Raw genomic sequence first — 27,638 nt, forward strand, 5'->3', positions numbered from 1 at the left:
TATGTATTGTATTATGTAGTGTTATGTACTGTATATTATGTATTGCTATGTATATTATGTAATGTATTATGTTGTGCTATGTGTATGATGCAGTGTATAATGTATTGGATGATGTAGTGTTATGTACAGTGCCTTGCGAAAGTATTCGGCCCCCTTGAACTTTGCGACCTTTTGCCACATTTCAGGCTTCAAACATAAAGATATAAAACTGTATTTTTTTGTGAAGAATCAACAACAAGTGGGACACAATCATGAAGTGGAACGACACCAGCTGCATTAAGTACTGCAGTTCATCTCCTCCTCATGGACTGCACCAGATTTGCCAGTTCTTGCTGTGAGATGTTACCCCACTCTTCCACCAAGGCACCTGCAAGTTCCTGGACATTTCTAGGGGTAATGGCCCTAGCCCTCATCCTCCGATCCAACAGGTCCCAGACGTGCTCAATAGGATTGAGATCCGAGCTCTTCGCTGGCCATGGCAGAACACTGACATTCCTGTCTTTTAGAAAATCACGCACAGAACGAGCAGTATGGCTGGTGGTATTGTCATGCTGGAGGGTCATGTCAGGATGAGCTTGCAGGAAGGGTACCACATGAGGGAGGAGGATGTCTTCCCTGTAACGTACAGCATTGACATTGCCTGCAATGACAACATGCTCAGTCCGATGATGCTGTGACACACCGCCCCAGAGCATGACGGACCCTCCACCTCCAAATCGATCCCGCTCCAGAGTAGAGGCCTCGGTGTAACGCTCATTCCTTAGACGATAAATGCTAATCCTACCATCACCCCTGGTGAGACAAAACCCTGACTCGTCAGTTAAGAGAACTTTTTACCAGTCCTGTCTGGTCCAGCAACGGTGGGTTGGGCCCATAGGCAACATTGTTGCCGGTGATGTCTGGTTTACAACCTGCCTTACAACAGGCCTACAAGCCCTCAGCCCAGCCTCTCTCAGCATATTGCAGACAGTCTGAGCACTGATGGAAGGATTGTGCATTCCTGGTGTAACTCGGGCAGTTGTTGTTGCCATCCTGTACCTGTCCTGCAGGTGTGATGTTCGGATGTACCGATCCTGTGCAGGTATTGTTACACGTGGTCTGCCACTGCGAGGATGATCAGCTGTCCGTCCTGTCTCCCTGTATCGCTGTCTTAGGTGTCTCACAGTACGGACATTGCAATTTATTGCCCTGGCCACATCTGCAGTCCTCATGCCTCCTTGCAGCATGCCTAAGGCATGTTCACGCAGATGAGCAGGGACCCTGGGAATCTTTCTTTGGTGTTTTTCAGAGTCAGTAGAAAGGCCTCTTTGGTGTCCTAAGTTTTCATATCTTTGACCGTAATTGCCTACCTTCTGTAAGTTGTTAGTGTCTTAAAGACCGTTCCACAGGTGCATGTTAATTGATTGTTTATGGTTCATTGAACAAGCATGGGAAACCGTGTTTAACCCCTTTACAATGAAGATCTGTAAAGTTATTTGGATTTTTACAAAATCCTTGAAAGACAGGGTCCTGGAAAAGGGGCGTTTATTTTTTTGCTGGAGTTTACATGATTCCATATGTGTTATTTCATAGTTTGGATGTCGTCACTGTTATTCTACAATGTAGAAAATAGTCAAAATAAAGAAAGACCCTAGGTGTGTCCAAATTTTTGACTGGTATTGTATGTAAATAAGGTATTTATGTTTTATATTTTTAATACATTTGCAAACATTTCTAAAAACCTGTATTCACTTTCATTATGGGGTATTGTGTGTAGATAGCTGAGGATGAAACTTTTTTTAATCCATTTTAGAATAACGTAACAAAATGTAGAAAAAGTCAAGAGGTCTGAATACTTTCGGAAGGCACTGCATATTGTATTTGTTGTGTATATTGCATTTGTTGTGTTTTTTTTCCTGTTTGGCCCTCAGGAAGAGTAGTCACTACCTTGGAAGCAGCTAATTGTCGGATCGTAATAAAATGCTAAATACTAATACAAACTCCATTACAAAATCATGTATGGTATTGTCAATTAAAGGTTTGAATGAGGTTTTAGGAAGACAGTGTGGATGGGGGGAGGAGAGGGAATATACCTGTGTTCCAGCACAGCTTGCATTTAAAAAGGTATTCACTAATGACCCAGGCTTCCCCTCCAGGACAAATCCTTTCCATTTTGAAGTGATATTTACCTCCATGGAACCTATTGTATACAAGCTGCCTTTACTCCAACTGTAATTTTTCCTTAACATTTATTATTCCCCCTCTAGTTTTCTATAGTGCTCTTGCCATCTCGCTCTCCCTTCCTCCTCACGTCGGCCTAAATTCATATCCCAGCTAGCCGACACTCGCATAGCTGTTGTTTTGGCAGTGTCGGAGGTGGAACTGTGTTAGAGCTGTGAAGATCCACAAGTGGCTCCCGGCATTACACCTAAAGCGGACATTGCCATTGGATGCACCGAGTTGCATTAGTAGAAATCTCATGCAGCCGTGTTACAAGTGTGGACACTTGTGAAGTAATCTACACCTCAAATTAGGCTGATAGAGATCCGTATAATTTGGGGTAATGGTTTTCAATTTGAGCATCACTGTTTCTATATAGCCTACACTTTTTTTGTTCTGAACATAATACGCAGGTGGAAAGGGTGTGGCTTCATGATAATGACCACAAGAGAAGACGCTCAACGTTTTGACAGCTCCAACGCAGTTACTCCTCCGAGACTGCCAAACATCAATATGCATGCGGGTGTTGGCAAGTACAAGTAAATACTTTGTCTGATTGAAACACACATTGTCCTCCCTTTCTGCCTTATTTTATCTGACTCTTGTCTCCTCTTTCTCGTGTTTATATTCAGTCCCTCTCAGATTCAGTTCCCCTGGTTCGTTTTTCTGCATTGCACTGAATGATGACATGGATATTCAGCTAGCAGGATACACACTGCACCGGCTAGATAGAACAGATAGAACAGAAGAGGGGGGGCGGTCTGTGCATATTTGTAAACAACACCTGGTGCACGAAATCTCAGGAAGCCTCTAGACTTTGCTAGCGTGAAGTATTTTATGATAAACTGCAGACCACACTATTTGCCAAGAGAGTTTTCGTCGATACTTTTCGTGGCTGTTTATTTACCACCACAGACGGACGCTGGCACTAAGACCGCACTCAGTCAGCTGTATAAGGGAATGAGCAAACAGGAAACCACTCACCCAGAGGCGGTGCTCCTAGTGGCCGGAGACTTTAATGCAGGGAAACTTAAATCAGTTTTATCTCATTTCTATCAACATGTTAAATGCGCAACCAAAGGGAAAAACATTCTAGATCACCTGTACTCCACACACAGAGATGAGTACAAAGCTCTCCCTCGTCCTCCATTTGGAAAATCTGACCACAATTATATCCTCCTGATTCCTGCTTACAAGCCAAAATTAAAGCAGGAAGCACCAGTGGTCTACAAAAAAAAAAGTGGTCAGATGAAGCAGATGCTAAACAACAGAACTGTTTTTCTATCACAGACTGGAACAGGTTCCGGGATTCTTCCGATTGCATTGAGGTGTACACTCAATCAGTCACTGGCTTTATCAATAAGTGCATTGACGACGTCGTCCCCACAGTGACTGTACGTACATACCCCAACCAGAAGCCATAGATTACAGGCAACATTCGCACTGAGCTAAAGGTTAGAGCTGCCGCTTTCAAGGTACGGGACTCTAACCCGGAAGCTTATAAGAAATCCCGCTATGCCCTCCGACGAACCATCAAACAGGCTAAACTGCATGCCATCCAGGACCTCTACACCAGGCGGTGTCAGAGGAAGGTGTCAAAGACCCCAGTCATAGACTGTTCTCTCTACTACTGCATGGCAAGCAGTACCAGAGTGCCAAGTCTTGGACCAAAAGGCTTCTCAACAGCTTTTACCCGAAAGCCAAGACTCCTGAACAGGTAATCAAAACCAAACCCCTCTTTTACGCTACTGCTACTCTCTGTTTATCATATATGCATATATGTCACTTTAACCATATCTACATGTACATACTACCTCAATTAGCCCGACCAACCGGTGCCTGTATTTTTATTTTTCATTTGACCTTTATTTAATCAGGTAGGCTAGTTGAGAACACCTTTATTTAACCAGGTAGGCTAGTTGAGAACACCTTTATTTAACCAGGTAGGCTAGTTGAGAACACCTTTATTTAACCAGGTAGGCTAGTTGAGAACACCTTTATTTAACCAGGTAGGCTAGTTGAGAACACCTTTATTTAACCAGGTAGGCTAGTTGAGAACACCTTTATTTAACCAGGTAGGCTAGTTGAGAACACCTTTATTTAACCAGGTAGGCTAGTTGAGAACACTTTATTTAACCAGGTAGGCTAGTTGAGAACACCTTTATTTAACCAGGTAGGCTAGTTGAGAACAAGTTCTCATTTGCAACTGCGACCTGGCCAAGATAAAGCAAAGCAGTGTGAACAGACAACACAGAGTTACACATGGAGTAAACAATATACAAGACAAAAACACAATAAACAAGTTAATGACACAGTAGAAAAAAGAAAGTCTATATACAGTGTGTGCAAAAAGCATGAGGAGGTAGGCAATAAATAGGCCATAGGAGCGAATAATTACAATTTAGCAGATTAACACTGGAGTGATAAATGAGCAGATGGTGATGTGCAAGTAGAGATACTGGTGTGCAAAAGAGCAGAAAAGTAAATAAAAACAGTATGGGGGTGAGGTAGGTAAATTGGATGGGCTATTTACAGATGGACTATGTACAGCTGCAGTGATCGGTCAGCTGCTCAGATAGTTGATGTTTAAAGTTGGTGAGGGAAATAAAAGTCTCCAACTTCAGCGATTTTTTTTTTTTTTTTTTTTTTTTTTTTTTTTTCCCATTAGAAAAACCAAGGCTATTGAGTGTGCCGATAAGAACACTGTGATTGACAGAGGTGAAAGCCTTGGCCAGGTCGATGAAGACGGGTACACAGTACTGTCTTTTATCGATGGCGGTTATGATATCATTTAGTACCTTGAGCGTGGCTGAGGTGCACCTGTGGAGTTTGGAGTTAGAGCTACAGGATGTGAATTTCTGCTTGAAAAAGCTAGCCTTTGCTTTCCTGACTGCATGTAATGGTTCTTGACTTCCCTGAACAGTTGCATATCGTGGGGACTATTCAATGCTATTGCAGTCCGCCACAGGATGTTTTTGTGCTGGTCAAGGGCAGTCAGGTCTGGAGTGAACCAAGGGCTATATCTGTTCTTAGTTCTGCATTTTTTGAATGGGGCACGCTTATCTAAGATGGTGAGGAAATTACTTTTAAAGAATGACCAGGCATCCTCTACTGACGGGATGAGGTCAATATCCTTCCAGGATACCCGGGCCAGGTCGATTAGAAAGGCCTGCTCGCAGAAGGGTTTTAGGGAGCGTTTGACAGTGATGAGGGGTGTTCGTTTGACTGCAGACCCATAGCGGAAACAGACAATAAGGCAGTGATCGCTGAGATCCTGATTGAAAACAGAGGAGGTGTATTTGGAGGGCAAGTTGGTCAGGATAATGTCTGAGGGTGCCCATGTTTACGGATTTAGGGTTGTACCTGGTGGGTTCCTTGATTATTTGTGTGAGATTGAGGGCATCTAGCTTAGATTATAGGACAGCCGGGGCGTTAAGCATATCCCAGTTTAGGTCACCTAACAGAACAAACTCTGAAACTAGATGGGGGGCGATCAATTCACAAATGGTGTCCAGGGCACAACTGGGAGCGGAGGGGGGTCGATAGCAGGCAACAACAGTGAGAGACTTATTTCTGGAGAGGTTCATTTTTCAAATTAGAAGTTCAAACTGTTTGGGTATAGACTTGGAAAGTATGACTGAACTTTGCAGGCTCTCTCTGCAGTAGATTGCAACTCCTCCCCCTTTGGCAGTTCTATCTTGACGGAACATTTTGTAGCTGAGTATGGAAATCTCAGAATTGTTGGTAGCCTTTCTAAGATAGGATTCAGACACGGCAAGGACATCCGGGTTGGCGGAGTGTGCTAAAGCAGTGAGTAAAACAAACTTAGGGAGGAGGCTTCTGATGTTGACATGCATGAAACCAAGGTTTTTGCGATCACAGAAGTCAACAAATGAGGGTGCCTGGGGACACGCAGGGCCTGGGTTTACCTCTACATCACCCAAGGAACAGAGGAGGAGTGGGATGAGGGTACGGCTAAAGAATAAAAGGAGCAGATTTCTGGGCGTGGTAGAATAGATTCAAGGCATAATGGGTATGGTGGGGTGCGGGGGTAAGCCCAGGCACTGAGTGATAAGAGAGGTTGTATCTCTGGATAAGCTGGTTATATAGCCCCGCTACTGTTATAGCCTCGCTATATAGCCTCGCTACTGTTATTATTTCTCGCTACTGTTTTTTATTTCCTTATCTATTGCTCACCTAATACCTATTTTTTACTTAAAGATTGCACTATTGGTTAGGGCCTGTAAGTAAGCATTTCACTGTAAGGTCTACCTACACCTGTTGTATTTGGCACACGTGACAAATAAACTTTGATTCAATTTATTCTCCCTGTCATCTTCTCTCCCTCTTTCATTCTCTCCGTATCATCTCATTCATTTCATATCTCTATCACTTTCTTTGTCGCTGATAATTTACACTTAATACCATTATACAAAAAAATGACCACAGTGGAGATCATTGAGAAAATCGATTTAGTGTTTCATCCATACTATTTCCTCATGATCTCTGATTTCTTGTAGTCTTTCATTCAGAATATCGTTATTTTCTCCCTGCGAAAATAACGCTATGCAGAGGGAATGTGCATTTGAAAGGAGTTGAGGATACAGTCGCTGACAACCGCAGACTAAAACATGGAAACTCTTCTAATTCTTACCAGTAGGAAAAAATATATATATAACCCATTCCCAAACAATGTTCTGCGCTTACCTCTGTCGTTTGGTTAAAAACAAACTTGACAACTAATCTCTTCTCTTTCGGCTTCCTACTTATGAAACGTGTCTTCCGCATTTAATCCAACCCCTCAATCAGAGAGGTGTGGTGGGCTGCCTTTACCGACACCCACGTCTTCGGCACCTTGGGAACAGTGGGTTAACTGCCTTGCTCAGGGCAGAATGACAGATTTTTTACCTTGTCAGCTCGGGTATGAGCATTTAAAGAGAAACATTTAAAAGAGTTGGAGGGTATACAATCAAGGGAGAACTACCCTCTCCCCTCTCTCTCTATTGCCCTTTCTTCCCATGAATAATCCTAAAGATCAAAAACAGAGAGAAAGAGTGCAACTTGAGGTGAAGGGCAGAAAGGTGGTTCTCATATCCATAGGAGTGCAGTTGACAGTCAGAAGTCTGGTACATGGGGAGGTTGGTAGAGATCAGTCAATCTACAGTACCTTCCGAAAGTATTCACATCCCTTGACTTTTGACACATTTTGTTACAAAAAGGGAATAAAATGGGATTTCAATTGTCATTTTTTTTGTCAACGATCTACACAAAATACTCTAATGTCAAAGTGGAAGACAAATTCATGAAAAATAAAACACGACTATATCTTGATTAGATAAGTATTCAACCTCCTGAGTCAATACATGTTAGAATCACCTTTGGCAGCAATTACAGTTGAGACTTTCGCGGTAAGTCTATAAGAGCTTTGCACACATGGATTGTACAACACAGACTGTGTGTGGAAAATTATTTAAGACTGAGACAGTCTCCAATACAACCCAACATTGCAGAGTTATGTGCATCCTTTCAAGCGCACCTTCTCATTAACCTGTGTTTTGAGTTAATCACCATTTGTTATGAACAAATGATTGATTATTATATTATTATTTGTGCCATGGTCCTATAAGAGCTCTTTGTCACTTCCCACAAGCCGGGTTGTGACAAACTCATACTCAATCTTATGTATAATAAATGTATCGTAAAGTGTGTGTGTGGAAGGCTTATAATAATGGCAAAAAACAACATCTGTGAGTGTGCTGACCCTGGTGATAAAGGGGGAACGCAGCTGGAGGTTGAATTTTTGAAGGGGTACGGGACTATAAAAAGTTTGGGAACCACTGCCATAGAGAAAGAGGTGAAGTGAAATTAGCTTGGTTCATTAGACATGGTCGGTTGTTAATATTGTGTGGTAGCCAGGCTGTGTGGTATATTGGTATATTGTGTGGTAGCCAGGCTGTGTGGTATATTGGTATATTGTGTGGTAGCCAGGCTGTGTGGTATATTGTGTGGTAGCCAGGCTGTGTGGTATATTGTGTGGGTAGCCAGGCTGTGTGGTATATTGGTATATTGTGTGGTAGCCAGGCTGTGTGGTAGCCAGGCTGTGTGGTATTGGTATTGTGTGGTAGCCAGGCTGTGTGGTATATTGGTGTGTGGTAGCCAGGCTGTGTGGTATATTGGTATATTGTGTGGTAGCCAGGCTGTGTTGGTATATTGGTATATTGTGGGTAGCCAGGCTGTGTGGTATATTGGTATATTGTGGTAGCCAGGCTGTGTGGTATATTGGTATATTGTGTGGTAGCCAGGCTGTGTGGTATATTGGTATATTGTGTGGTAGCCAGGCATATTGGTATATTGTGTGGTAGCCAGGCTGTGTGGTATATTGGTATATTGTGGTAGGCCAGGGTATATTGTGCCAGGCTGTTGGTGTGTGGCCAGGCTGTGTGGTATATTGGTATATTGTGTGGTAGCCAGGCTGTGTGGTATATTGGTATATTGTGTGGTAGCCAGGCTGTGTGGTATATTGGTATATTGTGTGGTATATTGGTATATTGTGTGGTATATTGGTATATTGTGTGGTAGCCAGGCTGTGTGGTATATTGGTATATTGTGCGGTAGCCAGGCTGTGTGGTATATTGGTATATTGTGCGGTAGCCAGGCTGTGTGGTATATTGGTATATTGTGCGGTAGCCAGGCTGCGTGGTATATTGGTATATTGTGCGGTAGCCAGGCTGCGTGGTATATTGGTATATTGTGCGGTAGCCAGGCTGCTTGGTATATTGTGTGGTAGCCAGGCTGCTTGGTATATTGTGTGGTAGCCAGGCTGTGTGGTATATTGGTATATTGTGTGGTAGCCAGGCTGTGTGGTATATTGGTATATTGTGTGGTAGCCAGGCTGTGTGGTATATTGGTATATTGTGCGGTAGCCAGGCTGTGTGGTATATTGGTATATTGTGTGGTAGCCAGGCTGTGTGGTATATTGGTATATTGTGTGGTAGCCAGGCTGTGTGGTATATTGGTATATTGTGTGGTAGCCAGGCTGTGTGGTATATTGGTATATTGTGTGGTAGCCAGGCTGTGTGGTATATTGGTATATTGTGTGGTAGCCAGGCTGCGTGGTATATTGGTATATTGTGCGGTAGCCAGGCTGCTTGGTATATTGTGTGGTAGCCAGGCTGTGTGGTATATTGGTATATTGTGTGGTTGCCAGGCTGTGTGGTATATTGGTATATTGTGTGGTTGCCAGGCTGTGTGGTATATTGGTATATTGTGTGGTTGCCAGGCTGTGTGGTATATTGGTATATTGTGTGGTAGCCAGGCTGTGTGGTATATTGGTATATTGTGTGGTAGCCAGGCTGTGTGGTATATTGGTATATTGTGTGGTAGCCAGGCTGTGTGGTATATTGGTATATTGGTATATTGTGTGGTAGCCAGGCTGTGTGGTATATTGGTATATTGTGTGGTAGCTGAAAATGTAAAAACTTGATGCGAAGAAGATTAAAAGGTAGGTCCCTGGTGCTTATGCTAGATTGAGAGGAGTTTTCACTGGGGTCCCAATACCTATGTCCACTAGATATTAAAGAAAATGTGAAGGGAGGCAGAGTGATTGAGGCCAACAGGTTGATCAGTAGGAAAGAGGGACAAAGAAGTGAAAGCTAATCAGTGCTGCTGAGGTTTTAGAAGGAATTGACTGGAAAACTACAGATAGGATTCCTTAGTTTCAATATCAGAGAATTTGTCCCGTCCCCATTGCGGTCTTTCAAATGCCAAATAATGGGTCATGTAGCTGCTCAGTGGAAAGGAAAGACAAGATGTGTGGATGAAAACATGATTACGGTGACTGTGGAAGCAATGTGAAGGTTAACTGTTGTAATTGTGGGGGTGAACTTAGTGCAGCATTTGGTAGATGCCAGGTACAGAGAGAGTAAAGAATGGCCCAGAGATGTAGAAACAATCAGAATGTATCATACGCAGAGGCTGTAAGACAGATTGGTGGAACTACTAGGCAGACTGATGGAGCTACTATGGCTGCTCCTGTAGTGAGTGGATCTACTGTCAGACTTATGGAGCTACTATGGCTGCTCCTGTAGTGAGTGGATCTACTGTCAGACTGATGGAGCTACTATGGCTGCTCCTGTAGTGAGTGGATCTACTGTCAGACTGATGGAGCTACTATGACTCCTCCTGTAGTAAGTGGATCTACTGTCAGACTGATGGAGCTACTATGCCTGCTTCTGTAGTAAGTGGATCTACTGGCAGACTAATGGAGCTACTATGACTGCTCCTGTAGTGAGTGGATCTACTGTCAGACTGATGGAGCTACTATGGCTGCTCCTGTGGTAAGTGGATCTACTGTCAGACTGATGGAGCTACTATGACTGCTCCTGTAGTAAGTGGATCTACTGTCAGACTGATGGAGCTACTATGACTCCTCCTGTAGTAAGTGGATCTACTGTCAGACTGATGGAGCTACTATGCCTGCTCCTGTAGTGAGTGGATCTACTGTCAGACTGATGGAGCTACTATGGCTGCTCCTGTAGTAAGTGGATCTACTGTCAGACTGATGGAGCTACTATGGCTGCTCCTGTAGTGAGTGGATCTACTGTCAGACTGATGGAGCTACTATGCCTGCTCCTGTAGTAAGTGGATCTACTGTCAGACTGATGGAGCTACTATGACTCCTCCTGTAGTAAGTGGATCTACTGTCAGACTGATGGAGCTACTATGACTCCTCCTGTAGTGAGTGGATCTACTGTCAGACTGATGGAGCTACTATGACTGCTCCTGTAGTGAGTGGATCTACTGTCAGACTGATGGAGCTACTATGCCTGCTTCTGTAGTAAGTGGATCTACTGGCAGACTGATGGAGCTATTATGGCTGCTCATGAATGTACACTGTCAAATGTACGCTGTCAAAGGACAATTTGATAATGAATAAAGTTGACTTCATAGCTTTTTCTGGTAAGGTTATCAATACAACTCAGGTTGTGGAAAGCAGAATTGCCAGGTTGAAGGTTATTGTGGAGACAACAAAAGAGATAACGGGGGTAACAGATGTTACTGTTGAAATGGTTGTTGACATACTAAACAATCCTAAGGGTGTGTTTCAGCATGATATAGATAATGTACCACCATGGTAATAAAACTCTAAACCAAATCAATCCTAACTTCTACCACACCCTCCTCCAAAAACCCCTCCCCAACCAGGCTACCCCATGAAACGTTATCTATATCATGCTGAAACACACCCTTAGGATTGTTTAGTATGTCAACAACCATTTGGGGGATGGTTGTTGGGGGATTGGGCTAGAGAAATGTAACTCATTAGCGCAGCTATGGATGCAGGGACTGAACATCCATGATATCACAATTATAGTTTTCACCATGTTTTGAGGCTATATGATGTTTGTTTACATTTCCTTTGTTTAGAAACAAATAAGTTATATTCTTCAAGGATCAGTAGGTAATATTCATTTCTAAGTGTTAAAAAAAATGGCTGTAGCAACTGCTTATTGCCCCTTTAAAGTAACCAGCAGATTTAATCAAATGGTACGTCACGTTGAACAACAAAGAAGCTGATTGGCTGACACTGCCATTCCACAATGGCGACATTGGCTACTGCTAGCTAGCATGTGGACAAAAAAAGAACAATTTTCAGGATGAACTAGCAGCTCGGTGTAATCAAACGTAAAGGTAATGTTGGAATCTGCTGGCTAACGTTAAAGGTGCTTTGCTTTTGTTTGGGGTTGTGCATATTTTTACTTTCTCTCAATTGCAAATAGGTCTAGGGGTCAAGCTATTGCTTATAAGTGAACAGGGTGAGTGGAGGGCAATGCTTCCTTGCTGTTACCTGTGTGTATTCACCAGGTACTACTTAGACTGAGCAAACTAACAAAAATCTGTACATTTCAACACAAAAAAAAGTCAGATATCCATACATTTTGTTAAGAGTTGTGGCAGCATTGGATGTTGTTACAGGGAGGAGTATCCTGGGGAAGGCTACACATTGCCACAATTACTTCTCACCTCTCCAGTGTGATAATTGATATGTGGTGAGCATTCTGACTACTCTCATAATTTAAAGCTTTTTGGAGTGTAAGAAAAAGCATTTTATTATTCACTTGACATGTTTATTTTAAGTGTACATTTTAAGATAAAATGATAAGGAGATTATTTCATAAAAGCAAAGAAGGAAGAAGCACTCTGTATTATCTTGTTCATTGGAGGGGATAGAAGTACCTTGAGCTCATCGAAGCGCAGGGTGAAATGCAGGATCTCTGCAAACTGTCGAGCCAACGCCTGCTCCTGCTCCAGATGCTGGGTGGGACTGCAGCGAGCGCTCGTCAGAGCCTTCAGGAGACCATGCAATGACCCCTCTGTATCAAAGAGATGGGGGGGATGGAATAGGGGAAGTGAGAGAAAGAAGGGAGAAAGGGAATGAATGGAGAAAGAGAACGGGGGGGGGTGAATGGTGAAAGGGAGGGAGAGAGAAAGTAAGGGAAGAAAATAGGGGATATAATGGATAGATATACAGGGGGAGAGAGGAAAATAGAGGGTAGAGAGGGAGGGAGACCAGGTGAAAGAGAGGGGAAAGTGGGAGATAGAGAAATGACATGGAGGGATTAGAATGAGCATATGCAGGCCAGATGGGATGAATGCGATCAGGATAGATGGACAGAGGAGGTGGAGGAAAAGATGGAGGGACATAGCCAAGGAGTGAGTAAAAAGAGGGGAAGATGCAAGTTAAATGAGAACTTGGAGAGGTGGATTAGAGATGGAGGGAGAGTGGTGAAAGTAGGCGAAAGTAAAACTAGGACATGGAGTAGTGTAACAGGAAATGATGAATATGAGAAGGACAGATGGAGCTACAGTAAAGGAGAATGGAAGGATGGAGGAGAAATCACAGAGCGGTAAAGCCAGAGAGGGCAGGATTTGATATGCCACATTTTTGTCCTGAAGTAATTTAGGCCTAAACAAAGGGGATAAATACTTATGCAAAGACTGTTTTAGTTATCATTTATATTAATCTTGAAAATATATATATTTCTACTTCTACTTTGAATATTACAGAGTATTTTGTGTGCATGGTTGACCAAAAAATTACAATTAAACCCATTTGAATCCCCCTTTGTATGAATGCTTTTGCAAGGCACTGTAACTAGAATGTGCACCTTGTGTATTCTATATACTATCCTAACTCACAACAGTAAGTTGAGACCCCCAACTGAGTCCCCCACCAAAAATAATAATAATAATAATTTGGAAATTGATCCGAGGGTGTTAAAAGGGGGGACGGAGTTACCCATCCCTGCCCTAGATGCTGTCAATTGCCCAACTTATAGGCATGCCCAATTAAGGCATATCTTTTAACAACGTGATGTTGTGCTCCAAAGGAATATAATTGAAATAACATGTAGGTTGATCAAATAATCAAAATAAAAAGATGATTATGTATTAGCCTAGTGGTCATGTGTATTTAGGCACATCATGTAAATGGAAGTCGCAATGGATAGCCTACCGTTGCATGTAACTGGTTAGAACAGCTCATGACGTGTGTCCTAAATATCTGTCGACGAGGTGTGACTATTATGACTAAAGAGGCTTCGTGCGACGCTTTTATTTTTACCCATAAAAGTAGGAGTAAAATGTCTCTATTCACAGCACTTGTGACCGCTTTGGGGTTGTCAAGGCATACTTACCCAACCTCAGAGAGAACTCATAGAACTTCTTTAGTTTCCCGACCAGTGGGACCACAGCAGCCCAGGCTCGCTCCTGTACCTGGTCCTCACTTGGGTTCTGTATCGCCTGGGTGAGAGTGAATGAGTTGAGTGAGAGGATTACAATGTCAGATGAAACTCCTCAATGGACCCCCTTTTACACACAATGAGACGGTTTGAACGACAAACAACAACAAACACAAAAACATTTGTAAGAAGAATTCGGAACATTTGCACAGAAAAAAAAGTGATCAGTAGCTGAAGACACAACTGGCTCCCCTGTTTCCATGGCAACCCCGAACACTGGCCTGTAATAAGCCACAATTGGCTTCTGGTAATGAAAGCCACAAGAGTTTGGCATAACATTTCTAAATGTCCTTTGCGTTTAATTCAGTGGTATTAAAATGTCGTGCAAAAGGCGACACGGGGACCCCCATCATATGTTAGCAAAATGTCCATGTCAAGAAAGCTAACCAGCTGCCAGGTACTCGTGGGAGCTTTTTCAAAGCCTGGCAGATACTGTAATGAGTAATTTGCTCAATATTTATTGAGAAATAAAGTTCACATCTTAAAAAATATGAATACTGAAGGTACATTCATAAAATATTTTTTAAATGTTTTTAAAAAATAATATTGCCTACTAACTGCTGTACCTCGGGGCCGCAGACCTCAGGTTGAATACCTCTGCACGAGAAAGCTAAAATATTAAATTAAATTAATTAAATAAAAAAATATTCCAGTATTTTTTTCCCCAGAACATTTGCTAAGATTGAGGAAATTGAACCAAACTCTGGTGTTTTATTAACTTAACCCACCTGTCGTATGTCTTCTCCTGCTCCGTTGTAGGACTGCAGGTCATCGAGGATAGCCAGAGCCTCCATGAGTACCTCGTTCACCTGCTCCCATACTGCCCTCTCTGCCTCTGTAGGCTGGGCATCTGGAGTAAGTCAGGAAGCAATTCAGAGCAAACATTGATACGACTTTTATAGTATGTTGAAACAAAGTGACGCAGAGTACCAGTATTCGTCTGTGCATCAGTGAGAGCATTGGGCAATTTTTGGTGTGATTCCTTTTTAGTTGTTAATTATCTCTACATGCAAAACAGACTAAAATAGTGCAGGGCAGCACTTAATAATAACATGTAATAAAGCATTTATAATGGATTAGTAGATAGTTTATTCATCATTTAGTAATAATTACTCCCAAATTTGTAAAGTAAATTTGTAAAGTTAGTGACCTAGGTATTCACACATTTATAAACAACTATTTTATAGTGTTTAATAATGATTCCATTTATAAGATGTTTAATAAATAAATAAACTTGATTGTCTGTACATTAGAAATAGTGTGTATGATTTCCCACCCAAGCTCGTCCCCTCACCCCAAAGGGCATGGCTACTCCCTCACCCTACTCCCCGATGTCTGAAGAAAGAAAAACAGAGAGCTTTTTCCAAAAAATATCAAATTATGGATTTTTTTATTAGGGATTTTTTTTTTAAAAATTTCAAGCCCATTTTTGCCAGCTTTTGTACACTCGGGGGTGCTCTTGCATCATTTCATCAGCAACACATGCCTTCTTGTATTCATTCATAGGATAGGATAAGTAATCCTTCTCACCCCCCCCCCCCCTTTTAAGATTTAGATGCACTATTGTAAAATGACTGTTCCACTGGATGTCATAAGGTGAATGCACCAATTTGTAAGTCGCTCTGGATAAGAGCGTCTGCTAAATGACTTAAATGTTAAATGTACATTTGATACGTAATGTTTCTTTTGACTAAATGCATCTTGTATGGGCTAGTCTCCCCGGTCCTATTTAATAGGATCATTAATCCTTTTGTTGTCACGGAGCAGGTACCTCTTTCCTTCTCTGTATCCTACCTACGCGGGCCTTCTAAAGATTATTTGATCCATTCTACCAGATTTTTTTTAATCCCGACTCGCTTCTCTGCATTTCTCCCTCTCCCGCCCTGCTAAAATCCCATAAACTAACGCTCAGCTAATTCCAAAAACTGACCTAAGCTGCAAATTCCTAGATGAGAGAGTGAGAGAGAGAGAGAGGGGGGAATAGAGAGAGCTGGGAGAGGTTTTTGAAGGCACAATCTGATCCTCCAATCAGATTTCATGCCAGGTAGCATATCCAGACCCTGCTGTGCCTTTGAAGCCCTTAAAAATATTTGATCTAAATTTGATAGGTAAGCACGATGCTCCTATGCTTTTCGCATCCCAATCCAATAGATTCACCAGATACTCTGTGAGGAAAAAAAACTCCAGTTGTTATGGAAACGTGGATCAATAGAACAGACTGGTATTTTAGCCTTACCATGAATTGTTGCCTTAAGAGAACTATGCAAATCAAGGATCTGAATTGAACCGGATGGAAGTCATAAGTAGTCTCCAATATGTTGGACCAGAATTAAGAGGAAAAAGAGGGCCATGTATTTGATACTTTGCTAATAACATGGTTGAGTTTGTACAGGGACGAGCTGAATGCATGGAACGCAATCTTTTAGACAACTTCTAGATAGCATCAGGGCTGAGGATATTTTAGGCTTGGGTAGTTTAGAGTAGTCAATTCAGGAAATGAAATGAAAGTAACACGTTTTTTTTAAATGTCATTTCACCCCAATACACCACCCTACCAGTACTTTTTTCTTTGGAGGACTCAGTGACGCTATAGATGTGGTGTGTGCATGAATGCGTGTAAATCACTTACTCTCAAAGTCCAGGAAGAAATTCCCTGCATTGTTGTCTATATCCCTGGTCAACACCTTGATCAGGTTCCCCATACTGGCAAATCAAGAACCTAAACACAGGGGGGTGGGTAACATTAGACATGCATGACAGGCTCATCCTTATTTAGTACCCTCACCATTCCTGTGGGCATTGCGGGGCACGTACGTCTGTGTGATTGTGTGTCTTTGTGAGACCATCTGTCCAGAAAAAAACATGCATATTGCATGACGACTTCAAGATTAACATACAACCGAGTCTGCTTGTTTGAGTGTGTAAAATGCGTGTGCGTACGTGCCTGCCTAACCCTCTCTCAGCCACCTGTTCAGTCACGACGGACACATCTGGACGCCACAGAGAGCGTGACAGAAAACAGCTGCAACTTGGGTACAGGAACAGGGGGAGAGGAGTGTGTGTGTGTGTGTGTGTGTGTGTGTGTGTGTGTGTGTCAAGCGTTCGTGCGACACCACATTAACTCTTCCCTCACTGCCAACTGCCACCTACAACAGGGCTTAACCTGACTAATTCATCGTAAGCACAGGGTTATACTACAAAGAAGGATCGATGAGTTAGCCAGCTAACTTGCCTAAATATTCTGAAATAACTTTTTATTTTGAAGATGGATAAGCTTGAAATGGGCACGGTTTAATTGATGTAACAAACGAAAATACATACAGTTGAAGTCAGAAGTTTACATACACCTTAGCCAAATACATTTAAACTCAGTTTTCATTTCCTGACATCTAATCCATAAATAATTCCCTGTCTTAGGTCAGTTAGGATCACCACTTTATCTTAAGTATGTGAAATATCAGAATAATAGTAGAGTATGATTTATTTCAACTTTTATTTATTTCATCACATTCCCAGTGGGTCAGACGTTTACATACACTCAATTAGTATTTGATAGCATTGCCTTTAAATTCTTTAACTTGGGACAAATGTTTCGGGTAGCCTTCCAAAAGCTTCCCACAATAAGTTTGGGTGAATTTTGGCCCATTCCTCCTGACAGAGCTTGTGTAACTGAGTCAGGTTTGTTGGCCTCCCTGCACGCACACACTTTTTCAGTTCTACCCACACATTTTCTATAGGATAGAGGTCAGGGTTTTTTGATGGCCACTCCAATACCTTGACTTTGTTGTCCTTAAGCCATTTTGCCACAACTTTGGAAGTATGCTTGGGGTCATTGTCCATTTGGAAGACCCATTAGCTTTAACTTCCTGACTGATGTCTTGAGATGTTGCTTCAATATATCCACATAATTTCCCTTTCTGATGAAGCCATCTATTTTTTGATGTGCACCAGTCCCTCCTGGAGCAAAGCACCCCCACAACATGATTCCCCCCCCACCCCCCCAACACCTGGGATGGTGTTCTTCAGCTTGCAAGCATCCCCCTTTTTCCTCCAAACATGACGATGGTCATTATGGCCAAACAATTCTATTTTTGATTCATCAGACCAGAGGACATTTCTACAAAAAGTATGATCTTTGTCCCCAAGTACAGATGCAAATCGTAGTCTGGCTTTTTTTTATGGCGGTTTTGGAGCAGTGGCTTCTTCCTTGCTGAGCGGCCTTTCAGGTTATGTCGATATAGGACGCGTTTTACTGTGGATATAGATACTTTTGTACCCGTTTCTTCACAAGGTCCTTCGCTGTTGTTCTGGGATTTATTTGCACTTTTCGCACCAAAGTACGTTCATCTCGAGGAGACAAAACGCGTCTCCTTCCTGAGCGGTTTGCATACGATTGTTTGTCCAGGTGTATGTGGTACCTTCAGGCTTCTGGAAATTGTTCCCAAGGATGAACCAGACTTGTGGAGGTCAACAATTGTTTTTCTGAGGACTTGGCTTATTTCTTTTGATTTTCCCATGGTGTCAAGCAAGAGGCACTGAGTTTGAGGGTAGACCTTGAAATACATCCACAGGTACACCTCCAATTGACTCAAATGATGTCAACTAGCCTATCAGAAGCTTCTAAAGCCATGACATAATTTTCTGGAATTGTCCAAGCTGTTTAAAAGGCACAGTCAACTTAGTGTATGTAAACGTCTGACCCAGTGGAATTGGGTTTTACACATGCAATGCAGCCCAGACAATGCCCTAAAAAAACTGTGATATTCTAAATAGACAGAATGCAGCTTGTGATTACGGTGATTAATGCTTATTCGTGCTGTTGACCTCATATCCACATCCATATTGTCATCTACTCATGGAAATTGTTAAAAGGAAAGTTGAGAATATTAAGGTTTTTTAAATGCTGCCCAGACAGTAATTCAAACAAACAGTATTTTAGATATGTTTGTAGCATACAGTAAATCCAAAATGATTGATTTTTATACATGTATAGTACCAATCAAAAGTTTGGACACATCTCCTCCCATTCAAAGGGTTTTCATTCTTTTTAAAATGTTCTACGTTGTAGAATAATAGTGAAGACATCGAAAACTATGATATAACACATATGGAATCATGTAGTAACCAAAAAAGTGTAAACACAAATCAAAATATATTTTATATTTCAGATTCTCCAAAGTAGCCACCGTTCGCTTGATGACAGCTTTGCACACTCTTGGCATTCTCTCCACCAGCTTCATGAGGTAGTCACCTGGAATCCATTTCAATTAACAGGTGTGCCTTGTTAATAGTTAATTTGTGGAATTTCTTTCCTTCTTAATGCATTTGAACCAATCAGTTCTGTTGTGACAAGGTAGGGGGAGTATACAGAAGATAACCCTATTTGGTAAAAGACCAAGTCCATATAATGACAAGAACTGCTCAAATAAGCAAAGAGAAATGACAGTCCATCATTACTTTAAGACATGCAGGTCAGTCAATCCGGAGAATTTAAAGAACTTTGAAAGTGCAGTCGCAAAAACCATCAAGCACTATGATGAAACTGGCCATCATGAGGACCGCCACAGGAAAGGAAGACTCGGAGTTAGCTTTGCTGCAGAGGATAGGTTCATTAGAGTTACCAGCGTCAGAAATTGCAGCCCAAATAAATGCTTCAAGAGTTCAAGCAACAGACACATCTCAACATCAACTGTTCAGGGGAGTCTGCGTGAATCAGGCCTTCATGGTTGAATTGCTGCAAAGAAACCACTACTAAAGGACACCAATAATAAGAAGAGACTTGCTTGGGCCAAGAAACACGAGCAATGAACATTAGACTGGTTGAAATTTCTCTTTTGGTCTGAATAGTCCACATTTTTATTTATTTATTTTATTTCACCTTTATTTAACCAGGTAGGCAAGTTGAGAACAAGTTCTCATTTACAATTGCGACCTGGAGAATTTGAGAATGTGGGGGTGCTGTACTGGTGACACTGTCAGTGATTTATTTAGAATTCAAGTCACACTTAACCAGCATGGCTACCACAGCATTCTGCAGCGATACGCCATCCCATCTCGTTTGTGCTTAGTGGGACTATCATTTGTTTTTCAACAGGACAATGACCCAATACACCTCCAGAAGGAGAGTGACTGAGTGCTGCATCAGATGAACTGGCCTCCAAAATCACCCGACCTCAACCCAATTGAGATGGTTTGGGATGAGTTGGACCGCAGAGTGAAGGAAAAGCAGCCAACAAGTGCTCAGCATATGTAGGAACTCCTTCAAGACTGCTGGAAAAGCATTCCAGTTGAAGCTGGTTGAGAGAATGCCAAGAGTGTGTGAAGCTGTCATCAAGTCAAAGGGTGGCTATTTGAAGAATATAAAATATATTTTGATTTGTTTAACACTTTGTTGGTTACTACATGATTCCATATGTGTTATTTCATTGTTTTAATGTCTTCACTATTATTTGTCAATGTGGAAATGAGTTTTAAAAAATAGAAAAATCGTTCAATGAGTTGGTTTGTCCAAACTTTTGACTGGTACTGTATATAATCTGGTCTGTCTGTTGTTCTTACAGAATAGCTTGATTTATACTGAACGCACGTACGCATACTCTATCATATATAGACCTACTAGGCCAGAATGTGTGCAGCTAATCATGGTCTTCAGATCACCACCCTGAACCACTCATTTCTAATAGGACTCCCTGTTTAAATAAAGGATAGAACCACAATTTGATGAATCAGGTGTTACTGCTGGGTTGGAACAAAAGCATATAAGAAACAAAAACAGATGTTCTGATTGGTTAAGAAAGCTTAACTTTGATAAGCAACCAAAATGAACTACAGATGTTCTGATTCGTTAAGAAAGCTTAACTTTGATAAGCAACCAAACTGAACTACAGATGTTCTGATTCGTTAAGAAAGCTTAACTTTGATAAGCAACCAAACTGAACTACAGATGTTCTGATTCGTTAAGAAAGCTTAACTTTGATAAGCAACCAAACTGAACTACAGATGTTCTGATTCGTTAAGAAAGCTTAACTTTGATAAGCAACCAAACTGAACTACAGATGTTCTGATTCGTTAAGAAAGCTTAACTTTGATAAGCAACCAAACTGAACTACAGATGTTCTGATTCGTTAAGAAAGCTTAACTTTGATAAGCAGAAAATGAACTACAGATGTTCTGATTCGTTAAGAAAGCTTAACTTTGATAAGCAACCAAACTGAACTACAGATGTTCTGATTCGTTAAGAAAGCTTAACTTTGATAAGCAACCAAACTGAACTACAGATGTTCTGATTCGTTAAGAAAGCTTAACTTTGATAAGCAACCAAAATGAACTACAGATGTTCTGATTCGTTAAGAAAGCTTAACTTCAATATGTGTGTTTGGTTGTATCAATTAGATCATGCCCACTTAATTAAAGCTTACATTTCAAAAATGTAATTAATAATATTTAGGAACATTTGCTGGCTAACTCCTTGATCCTGCTTTGTAGTTTACCCCTCTAGTCTACTGCATACCCATGTATCTGTGTATATTTGTAGTTTACCCCTCTAGTCTACTGCATACCCATGTATCTGTGTATCTTTGTAGTTTACCCCTCTAGTCTACTGCATACCCATGTATCTGTGTATCTTTGTAGTTTACCCCTCTAGTCTACTGCATACCCATGTAACTTTGACCCCTCTAGCCTACTGCATACCCATGTATCTGTGTAGTTTACATCTACTGCATACCCATGTATCTGTGTATCTGTGTAGTTTACCCCTCTAGTCTACTGCATACCCATGTATCTGTGTATCTGTGTAGTTTACCCCTCTAGTCTACTGCATACCCATGTATCTGTGTATCTTTGTAGTTTACCCCTCTAGTCTACTGCATACCCATGTATCTGTGTATCTTTGTAGTTTACCCCTCTAGTCTACTGCATACCCATGTATCTGTGTATCTTTGTAGTTTACCCCTCTAGTCTACTGCATACCCATGTATCTGTGTATCTTTGTAGTTTACCCCTCTAGTCTACTGCATACCCATGTATCTGTGTATCTTTGTAGTTTACCCCTCTAGTCTACTGCATACCCATGTATCTGTGTATCTTTGTAGTTTACCCCTCTAGCCTACTGCATACCCATGTATCTGTGTAGTTTACCCCTCTAGTCTACTGCATACCCATGTATCTGTGTATCTGTGTAGTTTACCCCTCTAGTCTACTGCATACCCATGTATCTGTGTATCTTTGTAGTTTACCCCTCTAGGCTACTGCATACCCATGTATCTGTGTATCTTTGTAGTTTACCCCTCTAGTCTACTGCATACCCATGTATCTGTGTATCTTTGTAGTTTACCCCTCTAGTCTACTGCATACCCATGTATCTGTGTATCTTTGTAGTTTACCCCTCTAGCCTACTGCATACCCATGTATCTGTGTAGTTTACCCCTCTAGTCTACTGCATACCCATGTATCTGTGTATCTGTGTAGTTTACCCCTCTAGTCTACTGCATACCCATGTATCTGTGTATCTTTGTAGTTTACCCCTCTAGTCTACTGCAATGCCCATGTATCTGTGTATCTTTGTAGTTTACCCTCTAGTCTACTGCATACCCATGTATCTGTGCTAGTTTACCCCTCTAGTCTACTGCAACCCATGTATCTTTGATTTACCCCTTAGGCTACTGCATACCCATTTGTTCTTTGTAGTTTACCCCTCTAGTCTACTGCATTCCCATGTATCTGTGTATCTTTGTAGTTTACCCCTCTAGCCTACTGCATACCCATGTATCTGTGTAGTTTACCCCTCTAGTCTACTGCATACCCATGTATCTGTGTATCTGTGTAGTTTACCCCTCTGTTTAGTCTACTGCATACCCATGTATCTGTGTATCTTTGTAGTTTACCCTCTAGTCTACTGCATACCCATGTATCTTTGTAGTTTAGCCCTGGTCTACTGCATATAATCTGTGTATCTTTGTTGTTTACCCCTCTAGTCTACTGCATACCCATGTATCTGTGTATCTTTGTAGTTTACCCCTCTAGTCTACTGCATACCCGTGTATCTGTGTAGTTTACCCCTCTAGTCTACTGCATACCCATGTATCTGTGTATCTTTGTAGTTTACCCCTCTAGTCTACTGCATACCCATGTATCTTTGTAGTTTACCCCTCTAGTCTACTGCATACCCATGTATCTTTGTAGTTTACCCCTCTAGTCTACTGCATACCCATGTATCTTTGTAGTTTACCCCTCTAGTCTACTGCATACCCATGTATCTGTGTAACTTCGTAGTTTACCCCTCTAGTCTAAAGCATACCCATGTATCTTCGTAGTTTACCCCTCTAGTATATTGCATATTCATGTATCTGTGCCATGGAATAAAAGGGGAACGAGAGAGCACAGAAAAATGCCAAGAGCAGGATAGGTGTGATCCGCAACTTGGGGGAAAACCTGTGTGAACTTGCCACCCATCGCGTGACTGTGCATACATGTCTGACTGAAACATGCGTCTGAATGAACATACTTTGCAAATCTAGTTGAATGCTTTAGTGGGATCCACAACAAAACATTGTGACATACTAGACAGAATTAACATTTTGTAGAGGTGTACTATTTAGTAGGCCTATAGACATGTGTGCTTGAAGTACAACTCAATGCATCATTTCACCAGTTATTCAATTAGGGAGAGGCCTACATACAGTATTGTTTATTCCACCAAGGCATGCTGCCACAAACTACTGAATCTGAATGTACACACACACACACACACACACACACACACACACACACACACACACACACACACACAAGAGGTCGACCGATTATGATTTTTCAACGCCGATACCGATACCCATTATTGGAGTTCCAAAGAAAGCAGATACCGATTAATCGGTCGATTTTAAAAATATATATATTTGTAATAATGACAATTACAACAATACTGAATGAACAATTAACACTTTTATTTTAACTTAATATTATACATAAATAATATAAATAGTGAAACATGTTCACTTTGGTTTAAATAATGCAAAAACAAAGTGTTGGAGAAGAAAGTAAAAGTGCAATATGTGCCATGTAAGAAAGCGAACGTTTCCGTTCCTTGCTCAGAACATGAGAACATATGAAAGCTGGTGGTTCCTTTTAACATGAGTCTTCAATATTCCCAGTTAAGAAGTTTTAGGTTGTTGTTATTATTGGGAATATAGGATTTTTTTTCTCTCTACACCATTTGTATTTCATATACCTTTGACTATTGGATGTTATTATAGGCACTATAGTATTGCCAGCCTCGGGAGTTGATAGGCTTGAAGTCATAAACAGCGCTGTGCTTCAAGCATTGCTAAGAGCTGCTGGCAAACGCAGGAAAGTGCTGTTTGAATGAATGCTTACGAGCCTGCTGCTGAATGCCGATTACTGATTGTTATGAAAACTTGAAATCGGCCCTAATCAATCAGTCGACCTCTAGAACACATGCACAAACAAAACTTTTTTTTTTTTACCATGGACACTTCTACAAAGGTTTTGTAAAGGATTTATAAAATAGTAAAACGCAACTACAAAAGGAGCTACTTTAGCTTCATAACCAATTTGAATACTTGCCAAATATTGAACCTCAGCAACATAAAGCATTCACAAAAAGATTATGGAGAAAACATGAAGCAAAGCAAGCATGTAACTAAATTCTTTAGGAAGTGTGTACATTATGCTGTTCCTAGGCCGTCATTGAAAATAAGAATCTGTTCTTAACCGACTTGCCTAGTTAAATAAAGGTAAAAATACATTTTAAAAATGTACAGATAATATCTAATTAATATCTATAAACAACAGAAATCTCTTTAGAAAACTACATCTTATTGACCGAGCACAGTGTTTTTAGAATTTTAAATCTAGGAGCTCTGAGAAGGTGTAATATTAGGCATTGTTATTTGCCTAGGGGTTTAAACTCAGTGATGCACAACGGCAATAGTTGCTTTGACATTCTGACTGCCGATACCACATTTTACAATAAGTATTATGGTAAACACATTAAAGGGCACCCTCCCACTGTTTTAGTACAACGCTGAGGAATGGGGCTTGGGAAATGTAACCACTCTCAAATTCATAGACGGAGCTATTGATGCAAGGACTGACCGTCCATGAGATACAAATGATAGTGTTATCCTTGTTTTGAGGCTAGACAGTGTTTGTTCACAGACAATGGAGTACAACATGCTTATATGTTGGATTCTAATGGGTTAGACATTTTAACTATTCTAACTATTTTAAGTTATATTCTATTCTGAATTAAATAATAAAATGTAATTAATTTAAAAGTCCAAAAATGGATGTGCCAATCACAGATTGGCACTGTAAATGGATACATTTCAGAAGAATGTAACTCTACTAGAGTCAAGCTGGGATTCAATCCGATCATATTTGTAGACCATGTGTATTTTAAAGAAAATGTTACGGTTTTCTGCAGAGATCGCATTCAAGGTAAATGCTGCAGATATTGGCTCAATTGAAAATGACCTTTAAAGCCACAATATGTAGAAATGTCTCCGCCATTTCCTGGTTGCTAAAATTCTATCGCGTTCGACTAATTTCAGTTTTTGACAAAATCATTGTACAATCTAAATCACTGAGAAATAGCGCACACAGAAGGGATCTACCGCTTGCTGTCAATGAGAATGACAGCTTCGATAAACACACGTCTATATTTGCATTTGGTCCGGTCGCCCACAAAGCTACATACTGGAACTTTAAAATGTCAAGCGCGCTACAGCGTCATTTTGGATTGAACCCTGCTTATGTGTTACCCTCAATTCCATGTATCATGCTAACTTCTAAAGGAGGGTAAAGATGACGTGAAAGACAACTCAAAATATGTTCAAGGCTTCTGGGGACTAGTTCACATTGCTTTAGTCCTGCAGCGTGTTGCAGAGTGTTTAAAGACAACTCAAAATATGTTCAAGGCTTCTGGGGACTAGTTCACATTGCTTTAGTCCTGCAGCGTGTTGCAGAGTGTTTAAAGACGGATGTGTCAATTTTTATAGTGTGACAAATGTGCTACATCAGACACAAGCCACCCAGGAAGTTACAAAGTATCAGACTGGCATTTCCTCTGTATTTGGGTTTGGCTGTCTCGCTTGTCTTCTCCACTCAATTCTTTTTTCGGCAATGTGTCAGTGTCTATCTTCAGTCTGTCAAACAGACATGCCAAGCTTAACAACACACTGAACAAATTGTAGCCAACTAACAAAAGGTAAACGCTACAGCTGTCGGTGACAAACTCCAATTTCTCTTTCAGACCAGCAATAGACCATTAGTATAGCAGCAATGTGGTCTAGGAAAATCCAGATGTTTACTTGACAGACGTGACATGCAGTGTATGATTGTGATAACATGTTGTTGTATTCATGATGTAATCATCATGCTACATTCTCTGCAACGTTATGTAAAAAACAATATCACAGGTAAACCTAAAACATTCAAGGAAGGAATAAAAACGTCATAACACCGGTACAAGCAGTGCATCTTCATTACCAAAACACTAGCATCCATGAAAGACCCCCTGGCATACAGGAGAGAGACAAGAGGCCAAGCACAAATCAACACTTACAGAGCTAGCTAGTCAGACAAGTATCTTTGCCTTAAGGCTATGTCAAGCCGCACTTTAAGTTACGCTGCAGCACATAGGAATGCACAGCCAAAACCTAGACTTACACTGACACAATAATGGCCACCTTCTGGTCCTGCCCTACGCAGACTAAACCTTGCTCTCCTATCATTTTGATTTCCATAACACTTCTTAGGCTCAACATTATAGTATTCACACACCAGAGATACAGTTACCTCCCTTCTGCTGCAAGGTAAATGTTAAGGCAGAATCTACAGTTGAAGTCAGAAGTTTACATACACCTTAGCCAAATACATTTAAACTCAGTTTTTCATCATTCCTGACATTTAATCCAAGTAAAAATGCCCTGTTTTAGGTCAGTTAGACCTTATTTTAAGAATGTGAAATGTCAGAATAATAGTAAAGAGAATTATTTATTTCAGCTTTTATTTCTTTCATCACATATTCCCAGTGGGTCAGAAGTTTACATACACTCAATTAGTATTTGGTAGCATTGCATTTACATTGTTAACTTGGGTCAAATGTTTCGGGTAGTCTTCCACAAACTTCCCACAATAAGTTGGGTGAATTTTGACCCATTCCTCCTGACAGAGCTGGTGTAACTGAGTCAAGTTTGTAGGCCTCCTTGCTCGCACATGCTTTTTCAGTTCTGCCCACACATTTTCTATAGGATTGAGGTCAGGTTTTTTTTGATGGCCACTCCAATACCTTGACTTTGTTGTTCTTAAGCCATTTTGCCACAACTTTGGAAGTATGCTTGGGGTCATTGTCCATTTGGAAGACCCATTTGCGACCAAGCTTTAACTTCCTGACTGTCTTGAGATGTTGCTTCAATATATCCACATAATTTTCCTGCCTCATGAAGCCATCTATTTGTGAAGTGCACCAGTCCCTCCTGCAGCAAAGCACCCCCACAACATGATGCTGCCACCCCTGTGCTTCACAGTTAGGATGGTGTTCTTCAGCTTGCAAGCCTCCCCCTTTTTCCTCCAAACATAACAATGGGCATTATGCCAAACAGTTATATTTTTGTT

At 41.1% G+C, this 27,638-nt stretch overlaps 1 protein-coding gene across 1 annotated transcript in view; it reads right to left on the minus strand.

The window, feature by feature from the left end:
- fam49ba (family with sequence similarity 49 member Ba) overlaps window positions 1–27,638 on the minus strand; it is a 40,074-nt gene that overhangs the window by 7,137 nt on the left and 5,299 nt on the right. Inside the window, exons 2-5 of the mRNA XM_035800588.2 lie at window positions 16,630–16,719; window positions 14,729–14,850; window positions 13,896–14,001; window positions 12,436–12,572 (exon numbers count right to left, since the gene is read on the minus strand). Coding sequence (XP_035656481.1) covers window positions 12,436–12,572; window positions 13,896–14,001; window positions 14,729–14,850; window positions 16,630–16,702 — 438 coding nt within the window. The 5' untranslated portion in view covers window positions 16,703–16,719. The remainder of the gene's footprint in view (window positions 1–12,435; window positions 12,573–13,895; window positions 14,002–14,728; window positions 14,851–16,629; window positions 16,720–27,638) is intronic.

The sequence above is a fragment of the Oncorhynchus keta genome, chromosome 23 (genome assembly GCF_023373465.1).
Source record: "Oncorhynchus keta strain PuntledgeMale-10-30-2019 chromosome 23, Oket_V2, whole genome shotgun sequence".
NCBI classification, from domain to species: domain Eukaryota; kingdom Metazoa; phylum Chordata; class Actinopteri; order Salmoniformes; family Salmonidae; genus Oncorhynchus; species Oncorhynchus keta.